Raw genomic sequence first — 10,707 nt, 5'->3', positions numbered from 1 at the left:
CCGTGACGAGTCGGGTCGAGTCGGTCGGCCAGCGTCGGGCAGAGGCCAGAGGGGGGGGATGGTGATCGGGATCGGGATGGTGGAAATCAAGCCTAGGTCCAGGGCTTGGTATTACAGACATGGCAATGTGGACTTGGTGTGCTACTCGTCATTACGTACTTGGGATCGGGTGGGATGGGGCGAGCGTTTTGCATAGGGCGTGTGTTCGCTGTGCGGAAGTGGTCAAGGCCTCTTCTTCCTCGCTTGCATACTTGCTTACGTACTACTACCGCCGAAGCCTGGTGGCATGCCCCGTCCATCCATGACTTTGTCAAGCCTGCGGTAGTTAGCAGACTCGGCCACGGCGGCTAGGGCCGCATCGCGGTCGCTGACGGCCATGGCGAGGAGCGCTGCGAGATCGTCAAAGCCTGCCTGCTCCGCAGCCTGCAGCGGTGTGACGCCGCTGTTGTCCGCAACCTGGGATGAGGCTCCGTGGCGCAGTAGGTGCTCGACGACTTTGCTCTCGCCGCCTTCCGCCGCCACATGCAATGGTGTCTTGCCATCGGCATCGACAACATCCAGATCGACGCCGCTGGCGCTGGCGAGAGCATCCACAACTCGGTAGCGCCCGTTCTCGGCTGCGACGTGCAGCGGGAAACGTCCATCCGCGTCGGCAACGTTGACGTCAGCCCCGCCTTCGACGAGTCCATAGATCATTCTCCAGCGGTTGCGCTTGGTGGCTGCCATGAGCGCCGTCTCACCATCGTTGTTCCGCACGTCCAGACTCGCTCGGCCCGTGCGCACCAGCCACTCGACAGCATCGCTCGAGCCATTGTCGACAGCGGCATGGAGCGGCGTCTCGCCTCGCTCGTTGGCCGCATTGACATTGCTGCTACCGCTTGTCGCAAGGCACTCGAGAATATCGAGGTAGTTCCATCGCGCAGCTTTGTGGAGCGCGGTCTCGCCACATGCGTCGGCGGCGTCCACTCTCACCTGCTTCTCACTCACCAGCCACTTGACGACATCGCCGGCGTTACTGTCGGCCGCAACCACAATCGCACCGCCGCTGCCGGATCCCGGGCTCTCGAGCGGGCAGCCGACAAGGGCTAGCCGCTGGACAATCTCTAGCTTGTTGGTCTTGGCTGCAACCGTGAGCGCAGAGCTGCCGTCAAACGCCCATGCAGCATCGACGTTGGCTTGGTCAAGGAGCCACTCGACGATCTCAGTGCTTTCCTCGCGCATCGCGCTCATGAGAGCCGTGTAGTGGTTGTTGCGCGCCAAGTTGACGTCTGCGCCGTTCTCCACCAGCCACTGGACGATGTCGATGTGGCCGGCGCCTGCCGCCGTCGCTAGCGGCGTCTGGTCGCAACCGTCCACGCCGTCGATCCTGGCACCGGCAGACTTGACCAGCCACGTGACAACGTCCATGCTGCCGGCCGACGCCGCAAAGTCGAGCGCAGTTTCACCTTCAACCACTGCGTCCGGATCAACGCCTTGCTCCTCCACCAGCCACTGCACGACGTGAATGGCTCCGGCACTCGCCGCCTCACACATCATCCGCCCGCCAACCGTGTACCCGTTGCCGCCCATTGCGCTTTCCACGGTATGCTCCGAGTGATCCAGCAGCCAAGCAACAAAGGCGACGCGTTTGATCGTGCAGCAGCGACCAAGGTACCCCGACGGACTCGCCTGCCGCTGGTCACCAACTGCCGCACATCGTCTTGCGCGCCCGACTCCACCGCAGCAGCAAGCGCCTCAAAGAGCTCGCCATTCGAGTGCGAGGCAGTCGAGCTGTCGTCTGATGCCGCAGACACCGAGTCGTACGACGAGCTTGCAGACATGTCGGGAAGAGGTGTGTGGGCAACGTGCTGTGGTGTGGTTGCCTCGGTTGCGCGGGTGACGTCAGGAGGCAACCCACGTGCAACATGTGCGGGAGCAGGCGGTCCAGAGCCATCCATCCATCCATCGCTCTCTGATCGCACCGACCACGACGAGCGAGTACACCATGTGCTTGGACGTTGTGTCTGTGATGGTGCTTGGCGATGTGTCTTCTTCCACGCGCCCGTCGAGCCATGACTACGGGTGATGTTCGGGTGGTGATGACCACAACGAATCGTGCCAAAGCCACCATGTCATAGGCGCACCACAACCTCGCAAGGGAGCCATACGATCTGCAGAGAACAGAGGAGGCTGTCTATTGAACACGTACAGATTGATGAAGCCCATGCAGGGCGCGGGAATGACAATCAATCAGCAAGGTTGAGGCAGATGGTTCATGGCAGATGGTCCATGAGATGAGGTGCACCGCAGTAGTTTTCAAAAAAAGAAAATCGGAATTCAAAAATTTGTGCAAACGAATGCGGGAGAACCTGACGACATTGGCTCGTCACGATGACGTTGGAGCATAGTCAGCGGGAAGGCGGCACACATTTCTCTCTCACTTCCACCAAGAGACACAGCAAAGGCAAGGACAAGAACAAGACCAAGACCAAGACCAAGACCACCAAGATGTTCCGCAGAAATATGCCTACCCTTCTCCGGGCCATGAACGGAGCCGTTCGTGCCCGCTCCACGCCTGCTACGCTCGGGCCCAAGTCTGGCGGCCGTCTCGGCTCGTCGGCTTCGTCGTCGAGTGCAAGTTCGTCGTCATCAACTCGTCAACCGCGATTTGTGTCTCAGACCCGCTCAGCTGGCGGACGCCGATCATCGATGATTAACGGACGGCATGGATCAAGTCACGCTGCTGCACAGCAGGTGGCGACGGGTCCGTTCTCGGTCCCTGTCTCGGCGTCGGTTCTCCCTGCGCGCCTCTCCAAGTGGCAGCCGCCGTCGGCTTCGCGCGCATTCTCGTCGACCACGGCCTCGCGTCCGCCGGTGGGCGCGACTGCTCCCGCTCCGGCGCCGGCGCGGCTCTGTCGTCCGCTCTCGACGGCGGTTGCGAAGCGGATACCTGCGGTGACGGGCCCGCGGCAGGTGCCGGCGCGGTCTGCGGCGCGGCAGGCGCCGTCGGCCTCAGCCGAGCTGCATCGCATGCACTACGGGGCTGCCGAGGACGCTGCCGAGCCGTCGCTCGGTGTTCTCTTTGCCAGCATTGCCGCCGGCGTCGCCGCTGGCTCGCTGCTCATTGTAGGCACCAAGTGCGCCGAGGAGGCAAACGGCGAGGTCGACGAGGAGACTGTGGCAGCGTCGCACCTCCCGCTGCCTCAGATCATGGCACTGCTCGACACGTACTACGAGTCCAAGTCGGAGGCTGACAAGGAGAAGGCGCTCAAGCTCGCAACACTCGCAGTCGGGCCCGAGCCGCAGATTGCGTCGGTCGAGCTGCTTGTGCTTGCGGCGCGTGCGGCCAAGAACTACTCGGACTTTAAGGTCGGCAATGAGAAGGTCCCGCTCCTCTCGCAGGCGCTGACATTTGCCGAGATTGTGCGCGACCGCGAGCCGCAGCGGTGGGAGGGCCACTACTGGTACGGCATCAGCCTCTCGCTGCTCGGCGACTTTAAGCCGACCAAGGAAGCCATCCAGAACGCATACGTCATCAAGGAGGCGTTCGACAAGGCGCTGCAGTACAACCCGCGTCCGAACGGAACCAACTACCACATCCTCGGCATGTGGGCATTCACCTTTGCCGACATGGCGTGGTACACCCGCAAGATCGCGTCGCTCGTCTTTGCCGCCCCGCCCACCGCCACCTACGACGAGGCGCTCGCCTACTTTCTTGACGCCGAAAAGGTCGAGCCGGGCTTTTACGTCAAGAACAATCTCATGATCGGCAAGTGCTACATTGCCCTCGGCAAGTATGACGAGGCCAAGGCGTGGCTCTCCCAGGGCCTCACCGTCGACATCAAGACGCCCAAGGACGCCGATCTCCTTGTCGAGCTCAAGGCCCTGCTGGCCACTCTCTAGCTATTAGCCACTCTTTTGCCCGTGTGGCGAAGGCAACAAACAACCATATCTCCTTCACCAATAGCCAGCCACAGCCCGTGATGCGATCGCCACGCCTGCTGCTCACCGCCGACCGCTCACCGTCGCCACCTCACCCGCCCCGTCCCACCCACCACCCAGCATGCCCCGCCGACGAAAGACAGCCACACCATTGTGGGCAGCGGCTGGGCGAGCCAAGTCGGGCCTGCTGCGGAGGTTGCTCGCGCGCATGGGCGAGGCTGCGGGCGAGTCGCGAGGCGAGGCGGGCGCGAGTCGGGACGAAGCGGTCAATCGATGCGACGGACCGGGGCGATCGTCGGCGCTGGTCATGGCTGCGCAGAGGAATCGGGCCGTTGCTGTGCGCATGCTGCTTGATGCTGGTGCTGATCCGCATGTTAGGAATGGTGCTGGCCTTACTCCGCTTCATGTCGCTGCTTGGTACGGCGCTCACGCTGCGGCAGAGGCTCTGTTGTCTGGACGGTCGCCGTCGTCCATGTCGGCCAAGGCGGCGTCATTGCTCCGCGCATCGAAAGCGTCGTCGTCGGCAGCGGCGGCAGCTGGCAAGGATGGGCTGGATCCGGCAGAGACTGCGGCGCTGCGTGGTGCAGCCTATGTCGATGTGCGCGCTGGCGGGAGCGTCCGCGTAACGCCGCTCATGATGGCGGCACATCAAGGCCACGACGCGCTGGTCCACCTCCTCCTCGCCGCCGGCGCCAGCGTCGACGCGGTTGCGGACGACCGTGCCCGGACCTCGCTGCACATGGCGGCTGTTCGCGGCCGGCACGGCGTCGCGGTGCGGCTCCTCGCCGCCGGCGCAAACCCAACCGCGGTGACGGCCGACGGCGAGACGCCCGCCGACATCGCGTTCACGCCTCAGCTTGCTGCTCTGCTCGACGCAGCAGCCTCCCAGTCCGCAGTGGGCGAGGAAGCGAGTGCGCCAGTGTAGCTCTGCCAAAGCGTGACTCCTGGTTTACGGCTACTGCATCGCGGGCTACGGGTCGTTGTGGACAACGCCCCCGTCGGGCGTCACCTCGACTGAGCCGAGGATCGGGGTGACGACGTCGGCGCCGAGGTCGGCGATGAGGTCGGCGACGGCGTAGGCTGCAGTGTGGGCGGCGAGGCGGGTACCGAGCTCGACAACAGTCTTGAGCGGCGCGGCAAAGGCCGGGAGGTAGTCAACGGCGGCGGCCGGGCCGACGCTCTTCAGCACCGCCGGCAGCTGCTTCCACACCGTTTCGGCAAGCGAGGTCCAGTGGGTAAATGTGGTAATCGAGGCGGCGTGGGCGAGTCCCGGTAGGTAGCGGGCAGCGACGGCAGGCTCGCGGCTCGCCACCTCGCGGACCAGATACACGCAGCCGTCGGTCGACTCCCACGGCTCGGCCGGACGGCGGAAGCCATGGTCCATGCACCCGGCGCCGCGCTTGAGCTTGGGCGCCAGCGAGCCGCATGAGAACATGGCCTGGTCGGTGTGAAGCTGCGGGTCGTTGGCCCGCGCCGAGCGGGCGGCGGCCACGCCAAACGTCGTCGTGTTGTCGAGGCCTGAGTGGAGCTGCGACTCGCTCGGCTGCTTGTCCACCGCGGCCATGTTGGCGTCGAGGTGAGCGACAAGCCGCGCAAGCGCAGGCTCGCCGTACGCGCCCAGCACCTCTCCGAGCGCCACCGCTGCGTTCTCGCGCACGCTCCAAATGTTGTCCGACAGATGCTCGAGCCAGAGGTGCCAGAGCTCCTCCAGCTCGTCGCCGACCGCGTCCGGAAAGGCAGCCACAAACTGGCCCGACGCCGTGCACGCCGTGTCTCGGACGGGCCAGCTCTGGTCGTGGAAGCAGACAATGAGCGCGGCGAGGAGCGGCCGGACGTGCGACACCAGGGCGTCGCGGTCGATCTTGGTCCCCAGCTCGGCGATGCAGTAGCACGCAGCCTCGCGGACCGCGTGGTTGTCGGCCTCGGACTGGGCAATGTAGAACGCGACCACAGGCTCGATGTACCGCGCCACAAGCGCCGGTCCTTCGCCGTCCGTCACCATCCGCCACGTCTCGAGCGAGTAAATCTTGACGCCCTGCGCCACGTAGTACCGGTTGAGGCACATCCGCGGGAGCAGGATCGGGTACGCCGCCGCGAGGCTCTCTGGCGCCCACTGCTTGAGGAGGAGTGCAAAGGTCCGCGTCGCCACCGACGCCGCGAACCGAACCTGTGACCAGTTGTCGGCGAGGCCCACCCCGAGCTGCTCGGCAAGCGCCGGCGCGAGTGCCACAGCCTGGTCCAGACTCGCCTCCTGCCCGGCGGCCTCAAACGCCTGCAGGCACGCGTCGATGGTCTGGTACCCGATCTCGCGCACAAACCGGTTCGTGTGTCGCAGCGCCTTGAACAGCAGCGCAAGGAGCTCGCTGTTGACAACCTCCCGCGCGTCACCGCCGAGCCCGGCCAGCATGTGCCGCAGCGCCTTCATCGACGTCTCCAGCGACTTCCATCCCTCGGTATCGTGCTTGCCCTTGGGCTTGGCCGGCATGCTCTCGGTCATCCCGCCCGCCGCTGCCGCTGCACCCGCAGCCGCAGCCGCATCAGCATCCACCACAGCCTCGGCCTTCTGGGCCTCCTCCTTGGCCTCGGCCGCCTCATCGCGCTCAAAGTTGGTCACAATCGAGTTGGTCAGATATGGCAGCATGTTGTTGAAGAACTCGAGGCCGAGAATGCTCGCCAGCAACTCCATCAGCTCGGCGACAGCAAAGCGGACTCGCGGCTCAAGGTGCTCCAGGGCCGACGGAACACGGTCGGCGACCGAGAGGGCCAACGCTGCGTGGCCAGGCAGCTTTGCCTCGAGAGCGATGCGAACCAGAAGAAAAGCACCTTCGATGGCTTCCCATGACGCATCATCAGCAGATGCAGCAGAATCATGACCAAAGGCGGCATCGCCAATGACCGCAGCGTCTGTCTCGCTCTCCTCGCCGGCCTTTTCCCTCGCCCGGAGCAGTGCCCGCTCGCGGTCGAGTCGCCGACTGGCCATAGCTCCTGCCGCAAGCTCTGCCCAGCTCGACTCCTTGCTCAACGACTTGCTAGACATGGTCTCTTGCTCTTTGCTCTGCGAGGTAGAGTGAGATGCGTGCTGGTGTTGACGTCCCGTGCGACCGGGAACAACCTCGCCTGCGCTCTGCCGCTCTGTCGCTCGCGTTCCATCGGTCGGTTGCGATCCGCAGCTTGATCAGCCAGGTGGCGGAGGGCGCTGGTGATGGCGACAGCAGGGAAGGGGATGTGCTCCTGGGTTAGATCAAAGCGAGCGTGGGAAGGGAAGGGGTGTTGGAGGAGGGGTAGAGGGGTAGCGGTGGGGACGGTTGGTCTAGAGAGGCAGGGATGGGCGAGGAAAGGGTGGCTGGTACGATTCGCAAAAAGATGAGAGATCGCAGAAAAATACGGCCGCGTGTCAAGTATGTGTTTTTGTTGGCTTTGTCAAACTGACGGCGATGGTGGATGCAATGAAGGAGAGCGAACAGCAGATGGTGCCGTACAGCGGGCGTGGAGCGAGATTCTGGCCTTGGTATGCTCATAAGAGTTGTTTCGAGATCGAGATCGGTGATCAGTCTTGCACCTCTTCGTCGAGGCTGCTTGAAACAGCCAGTCATCGCGTGCCTCTGCCCGAGACCTGTCCTGGGCACAACAGCGAGATATTGCCGCCATCCCCCCCCCCCCCCCCCCCCCCCCTCCCCTTCCCCCCAGTCAGTCGCACCGGACAAAGTACGACAGCAGAGCGGCAGCAGGACGTCTTTCGGTTCGAGCGATGGCACGTGCAAGTCGCCGAGCGAGCATTGCCCCTGGGGGAGTAGAAGGGAGACACACTCGACTCTGCAATGGCAGCGGAGATGGAACAGCGAGCGATGCGTGTGGTTTGGCTAGTTGGGCTGGTGCTTGCTGTGTGTGTGGCGAGCGCGGCGGCAGTTGGCGATGGCCCGACTCGGCTGGGTCGGCGGGAGGTTCGGAGCGTTGGCACTTTGACGACATTTCGGGCGGCACATGCGATGCGGGCAGAGGGCATTGCTGCGGCGGCGAGCAAGATGATGTACGAGTTGAAGGATGATGGTTATGGTAGTGACGGAGCCAACGTAGCTGTCCCGCTCGGAGGCTCTGTCCTCGCCACGGGCACGTACTTTGCAACGACGGTGATCGGCGACAAGCCGTATCGGGTCATCTTTGACACCGGCTCGTCCGACACGCTGGTCCATGGCTACACGTCGAGCAGCGGGAGGCCTGTCCCGTGCTCGGTTGATCCGTCATGTATTTGTGATCCGAATAGCAACAAGTGCCTCTTTGACGACGGGTATGGAGATGGCACCGAGTGGGCCGGGTATGTCATGGAGGACGATGTCGAGCTCGCGCCGGGGCTTGCCAGCAAGGCGCAGATCGGATCGATTGTCATCTCAGTTGACCCGCACTCGCTGCCGGACGGCATTGCCGGCATCCAGGGCATGGCGTACTCTGGTCTCTCTTCGTTCGGTGCACCGAGCCCGTTCAGCACCATGGCTCAGGCCGGGCTTGTCGACCACGTCTTCTCGCACTGTCTCCCCTACGGCACCGACGCCGAGGCCCCGTCGGTCACCTATGGCCCGGGCAACTACTCGATCGATGACTTTGAGTTTACGCCCATCATCAACGAAAAATGGTACGTCGGCAACGTGACCGGGCTCGGCGTCGGCGGTGTCGAGGTTGACGTCGACCCGGCGGTCTTTACCCGCAACATCTCGATCTACGACTCGGGCACCACTCTCTGGCTTCTCCAGGACGATGCTTTTTGGGCTGTGTGGGGCTCGTTCCTCTCGCTCTGTGACACGCTTGATCTCGAGGGCGTGTGCGGCGATGCCTCTGGCCCGCTTTTTGTGTATGGAGATGTCATCGTCCTCACTCCCGAGCAGTTTGCCCAGTTTCCGGACATCACCATCAAGGTGGCGCGATCGGCGTCGCCGTCGCCGCCGCCGGTCGCGCCCGCGCCGCCACCACCACCGCCTAGCACTGCCTCGCCGCCGCCGCCGCCGACGGGCGTGCCCGCGCCGCCGCCACCATCTGTCAACGTTACGCAGGATGCCGGCGCCGTGTCGTCCGAGGGAGACGGCGACGATGTGGTCATCGTTGTTCCGCCCTCGGCGTACCTCCTCCCTGTGTCCACGACCTCGGACGGGATCGGCTACTTTTACGGCATCCAGAGCGCGCCGATCACGATCATGGGCGATGTGGTGCTCTCCAACTACCACGTGAGGTACGAGATGGATACCGGCAGGGTCGGCTTTGGCCCGCTCTCGACCTGCCCGACCGTCGGCCCTGTGCCGCCACTCCCGCCGACGCCGTCGTCGCCGCCGTCCAAGACCTCGACATACGTGGTTGTCGGCGTGGTTGTCGGCATCGTGGCAATTGTCGGCGCGGTTGTCGGCGTTTACCTTGTCGTCCGTAGCCGCTCGTTGAGGCACGGCATCTACGATGAGATCAATTGAAGCGGGCTAGTCGACGAGTTGAAGCTGGGCGGCAACCGCGTCGACAATGGCGGCGACGTGGCGGCGACGGGCGCACATGATGGCCCACCCGTGGCCGCCGGGCATTGCGGCCCGGGTGAGGCTCACGGTAGCTGAGCTCGCGCCCAGCGCATCGTAGAGCGAAGCTGAGGCCTCGCGGGGAATGTACTTGTCGTCGGCAGCGTAGAGGATGCGGGCGATGCGCTTGCAGCTGGTACTTGTGGACGGCGCCGGGATGGCGTCTGTGGAAATGGCCCACAGGGCGCGTCCGACCGGGCCGTACCGTCCGCCGATGGCCGGCCAGTCGACGGTTTGAGCCAGGAGGCCCTGAGAGAATGGCGGCGCCGGTGAGTGGGTGCCAACGGTCGAGATCACGGCGTGGCTCTGCGGATCAAGAAGGGCAGCCATGGAGGCCATCGCACCGCCGAACGAGACTCCGGCGTAGGTGATGGTCCGGGAGCCGGCAGCGCGGGCCCACTCGGCGAGGGCACGGGCCTCGGTAAAAACAGCCGCGCCCTGCGATGCCACATGCGCCACGGTCGGGAGCCCGTAGCGCCCGCCCATGCTCGCTGGCCGGCGCGGCCCGTAGAACGCGATCTGCAGTATGATGCTTACCGCGCCGGTGCTCGTCGCCAGCGGCAGTGCGTACGACCTGCGGCGGAAGGAGAACCCGATGTCGCCGGTCATTGGGCAGTGGATGACCACATCGGCACCGGCAACCAGATCCTCGAGCCGCTGCGGCGGAGGGCCGGTCACAGGCGCAACGATCTCGGCCCGCGCCGTCTTGGCCTCCTCCTCCAGAAGGTCGGCAACCGGCGAGCGGAAGGAGACGACCGCAGTCGCGATGCCGCCGTCGTGAGCGGCCGCCACCTCGCGCTCGATGGTGAGCTCTGCTGGCGCCACGTTTGGGCCCTTCTCCAGGCCGAGTGCAAAGGCCTTGGCGTACACCACGTCATCGCCCATGCCATCGGCCAGAAAGACGTCTGGCGAGAGTCGTACCGCCACCAGATCCAGCAAGCCGGCGAGCTTGGAGAGAATGATGAGCGATGACGACCAGAGCGAGGCCCGCGGCGGAGCAGCATCGACGCCCTTGACCGCCCCAGCCAAGCCAGAGCACCAACGAGAACGAGTCCGGCGAATACGACGGCCCCAGCGGTACATGAACCATCATCATATTGAGGTCGACGATGTGCCGACTACAAGATGGGTGTGGGCATGAAAGGTGGTCGTCAGAAGTGGTCTCCACTCTCCCGATTCCCCCGCCCCCCCCCCCCCCCTCCCCCGACTGACACATTGGCTGGTGTTACACCGATCCGAT

At 64.4% G+C, this 10,707-nt stretch overlaps 6 protein-coding genes across 6 annotated transcripts in view; 3 read left to right on the top strand and 3 right to left on the bottom strand.

Moving 5' to 3' along the window:
• AMSG_11997 (uncharacterized protein) overlaps positions 1 to 1,820 on the bottom strand; it is a gene marked incomplete at its 5' end in the record, with an annotated part of 4,698 nt that extends 2,878 nt beyond the window's left edge. The window contains 2 exons of the mRNA XM_013901364.1: positions 264 to 1,524; positions 1,695 to 1,820. Coding sequence (XP_013756818.1) covers positions 264 to 1,524; positions 1,695 to 1,820 — 1,387 coding nt within the window. The remainder of the gene's footprint in view (positions 1 to 263; positions 1,525 to 1,694) is intronic.
• Positions 1,821 to 2,370: 550 nt separating this feature from the next.
• AMSG_06613 (uncharacterized protein) lies at positions 2,371 to 3,882 on the top strand (the record flags this gene model as incomplete). Its single annotated transcript, XM_013901239.1, has 2 exons — positions 2,371 to 2,375; positions 2,439 to 3,882. The coding sequence occupies 2 exons, from the start codon at positions 2,371 to 2,373 to the stop codon at positions 3,880 to 3,882; spliced, it is 1,449 nt and encodes a 482-aa protein (XP_013756693.1).
• A 247-nt stretch (positions 3,883 to 4,129) lies between these two features.
• Positions 4,130 to 4,846, top strand: AMSG_06612 (uncharacterized protein; the record flags this gene model as incomplete). The annotated part of the gene is made up of 1 exon (XM_013901238.1): positions 4,130 to 4,846. The coding sequence occupies one exon, from the start codon at positions 4,130 to 4,132 to the stop codon at positions 4,844 to 4,846; it is 717 nt and encodes a 238-aa protein (XP_013756692.1).
• Positions 4,847 to 4,891: 45 nt separating this feature from the next.
• AMSG_06611 (uncharacterized protein) lies at positions 4,892 to 7,002 on the bottom strand (the record flags this gene model as incomplete). The annotated part of the gene is made up of 1 exon (XM_013901237.1): positions 4,892 to 7,002. Exon 1 carries the CDS (start codon positions 6,956 to 6,958, stop codon positions 4,892 to 4,894), a length of 2,067 nt encoding a protein of 688 aa, XP_013756691.1. The 5' UTR covers positions 6,959 to 7,002.
• A 905-nt stretch (positions 7,003 to 7,907) lies between these two features.
• Positions 7,908 to 9,371, top strand: AMSG_06610 (uncharacterized protein; the record flags this gene model as incomplete). The annotated part of the gene is made up of 1 exon (XM_013901236.1): positions 7,908 to 9,371. One exon carries the CDS (start codon positions 7,908 to 7,910, stop codon positions 9,369 to 9,371), a length of 1,464 nt encoding a protein of 487 aa, XP_013756690.1.
• AMSG_06609 (uncharacterized protein) lies at positions 9,372 to 10,563 on the bottom strand (the record flags this gene model as incomplete). Its single annotated transcript, XM_013901235.1, has 2 exons — positions 9,372 to 10,478; positions 10,507 to 10,563. 2 exons carry the CDS (start codon positions 10,561 to 10,563, stop codon positions 9,378 to 9,380), a joined length of 1,158 nt encoding a protein of 385 aa, XP_013756689.1. The 3' UTR covers positions 9,372 to 9,377.
• Between the last annotated feature and the right edge of the window lie 144 nt (positions 10,564 to 10,707).

Source organism: Thecamonas trahens (genome assembly GCF_000142905.1).
Source record: "Thecamonas trahens ATCC 50062 unplaced genomic scaffold supercont1.30, whole genome shotgun sequence".
NCBI lineage: Eukaryota > Apusomonadida > Apusomonadidae > Thecamonas > Thecamonas trahens.
This window is presented reverse-complemented; position numbering and strand designations above follow the sequence as displayed.